The 3,314-nt window shown below is 41.2% G+C and overlaps 1 protein-coding gene across 1 annotated transcript in view; it reads right to left on the bottom strand.

Moving 5' to 3' along the window:
- rpf2 (ribosome production factor 2 homolog) overlaps positions 1-2,610 on the bottom strand; it is a 72,243-nt gene extending 69,633 nt beyond the window's left edge. Inside the window, exon 1 of the mRNA XM_037685690.1 lies at positions 2,492-2,610. Within this exon, the coding sequence (XP_037541618.1) occupies positions 2,492-2,514 (23 nt within the window). The 5' untranslated portion in view covers positions 2,515-2,610. The remainder of the gene's footprint in view (positions 1-2,491) is intronic.
- Between the last annotated feature and the right edge of the window lie 704 nt (positions 2,611-3,314).

Consider the following 3,314-nt stretch of genomic DNA (forward strand, 5'->3'; position numbering starts at 1 on the left):
GGATTTCTCCTTCTGCCTGGCTCCTGAGCTAGTGGGGACGCTGTCTGCTCTGTGGTACAGAGTCCTGATGACTCCTAACTTGTGCTCCAAAGGGTGATGGGAGTCAAACTGCAAATACTGGTCTGTGTGGGTGGGTTTGTGGTACACCTCAGTTTGCAAATGTCCTCTATCAGAGACTGAGACCTCACAGTCCAAGAAAGCCAACTTACCATTTTTTACATCTTCTCGTGTGAACTTGATGTATTTATCCACAGAGTTGATGTGGTCAGTAAAATGTTGGACTTCCTGAGATTTAATTTTAACCCAGGTGTCGTCAACATACCTGAACCAATGACTTGGTGGTGTCCCTGAAAAGGACGTCAAGGCTCTCTTTTCTACCTCCTCCATGTACAGGTTGGCAACAATAGGAGAAACTGGAGACCCCATAGCACACCCATGTTTCTGCCTATAATATTGCTCCCCATATGTGAAGTAGGTTGACTGCAGGCACAGTTTCAAGAGTTGACACAGTTGTTCTGTGGAAAGTGTGGTCCTGCTGCTCAGAGTGGTGTCTGATTTTAATCTTAAACTGACCACCTCTACTGCATCATCAACAGGAATGCACGTAAAGAGTGATGTGACATCAAAAGAGACCATTGTTTCATCAGTCTCCATGATGACATCCCTCACCTTATCCACAAAGTCCATGGTGTTCTGTATGTGGTGTTCTGAGCTGCCAACTAAAGGGATGAGTACAGACGCCAGATATTTGGAAACATTGTTCTACCTGGATTATTGAGCATGCATCAGGATACTGGTAATTTAAGTTACATAATTTTATGCACTCCTATATTTGTTCCTATTTTTGGTATAAATATAAAATTAATCAAAAATATTTGATACAGTAAATAATCTAAAATTGTTTTAAATAAATGTTCTATTTGTTTACATTGTTTAATCTTTTCATCTTTTTAATTATATAATTTAAACAACATTTTTGAGTGTTGCAATATAAAAACAGTTTCTGAATGAAAACATGATTTTGAATTGAATGTCCAGACACAAAGATGCACACCCCTGGTTCAGAAGATGTACACCCCTGGTTCAGAAGATGCACACCCCTGGTTCAGAAGATGCACACCCCTGGTTCAGAAGATGCACACCCCTGGTTCAGAAGATGCACACCCCTGGTTCAGAAGATGCACACCCATGGTTCAGAAGATGCACACCCCTGGTTCAGAAGATGCACACCCCTGGTTCAGAAGGTTAAAAACATGGTTGAAAGACAAAATCATGTTATGCAGCAACAAACTCAATCTTGGAGGTAAAAGTCGTCTAAATTCATCCACTGAATGTTTCAGAGCAGATCTATAAAAAATATTGAAATTATGTCATTTATGGACTATTGAGTGCACCCAAATATAAGCTGCACCCACTACATTTAAAAACAATATTAATTTTGTAGATAAATAGGCCACACTTGTGTATAAGCCACATGTGTCCATGTTGTACCATGAGATACTTGCACAGAAAGATTCTTTTGACTTTTGATTAAAAACATACCGGTCACATACACAAATACGTACAACAAATGTTTTTTTCTGAACAGTGCCAGTAACACGTCTGGTCAAAATAAAATATGGTAGCCTAGCAGGAAGTCATCGATCACCATCTTTATGGATTTGTGTTTAGGTGCTGCTGTCAGCATCCACTGCACACCGGAGACCAAGCAGCTCTTTGCATGCCGCCAGCTTTGGTCAACGACTTCTCACCACCAGTCATCCAAGCCTCCCACCGACCTTCCTGTGTCACTTTAATACACGAGTCACACTGACATCGAGTGGCTGCAAAGGGGCACAACTCCCCCTCCCTGTTCTCTCCTCCACGCCTCGTTTCATTGGTCCACCGTGACCCGTTTGGTAATTTCATCCATCAGATTTTTTTACCTTTATTCATACAGGTGGTCTCATTGAGTCATTGCAGATCATGTCCGATCGTTTCCAGTTTCCATGTGGATGTTCATCGTTCCAACCTTTCATTGAGTTTGTTTGATTCAACTGGATTAATTTTCATATTTAAATCACTTCTTGGTCTGCTGCCTTCATACATCTCCTCCTACATGTCTCTGTGTGAGTGCAGCTACAGCGTGCGCTCTCAGGACATCATTACCTGCAGTGTTCCCTCAGTGAGGACTGAACTAGACAAAAGGACCTTCTCCTACTCCGCTCCTGTTTCCTGGAACATCTTGTAAAAAGACCTGAAGCTCTCCACCTTCAAACATCTGACGTGTTTGTTTTTACGTTTCTACATGGCTTTACAACCTAGCTGTTAATATTTGTTTTAATATCACGTTCTCTCCTTTGTTCCACTGAGCGCGCATGTTTTTATGATTTAAATCAGGTGTCTCTAAACGAGCCCGAGGCTCAGAGGGACTCACCTGTACAACAAGAACAAGCTAGCTGACAGACACTGACTCACAAGCACGGGAACACGAACATTCACAAATACTTACAAGACTCCGTCACACTGCGTCATTTTGGTTTCTGGTTCAAACAGTTCTGATTAACGGAGAGCTCGTGCAGTCAACCCACGTGAAGAAAACACCGATTGGAGACTGCGTCCGGTTGTTCTTCTTCTGCGGTGCAGAAAGGTACAACGGTTTCCTGTCATTTTGCTTTGAGCGCCATCTAGTGTCCGAGCCACGCCACAGTCAGCAAGGCTGTGGAAGACACCACTCTGGATTTATCACCGGACATTCATTCACTCACTCATTCACTCATTCATTCAGTCATTCACTCATTCATTCAGTCATTCACTCATTCATTCAGTCATTCAGTCATTCATTCAGTCATTCATTCAGTCATTCAGTCATTCATTCAGTCATTCAGTCATTCATTCAGTCATTCATTCAGTCATTGATTCATTTTGAAAAACCCTCCTGGATGACATAGTCATTCATAAATCACAAGGTATGAAGCCATGATTGTTTTATTGGCAGAGGAGAAAAAAAACTTTTTATGGAAATTTAAAGAAATTCTTACAGGTTTCAAATGACTACATGAGCTGCAAAATTTAAATTAAAATCCCTTCAAATAAAACAGTCAATTTACAGCAGAAGTCTGTCAACGTGCCAATAAAAAAATGCCTTTTTTAAGTTATTTGTGCTGCGCAAAGGACTACCTGCAACACATGTCAAGAGTGCTTACAGGAGGCAAAGAGCTGAGGAGGCAGGGAGATGAAATCATGACATGCTGTCTCTTTTACACAGTTTACAAACATTGTTTACAATACTGAAAGAGTGTGGGAAGGGTTTAAAATGCCTGTATATGTGTATA

This window comes from Nematolebias whitei, chromosome 12, assembly GCF_014905685.2.
Source record: "Nematolebias whitei isolate Nwh7 chromosome 12, NemWhi1, whole genome shotgun sequence".
Lineage (NCBI taxonomy): Eukaryota > Metazoa > Chordata > Actinopteri > Cyprinodontiformes > Rivulidae > Nematolebias > Nematolebias whitei.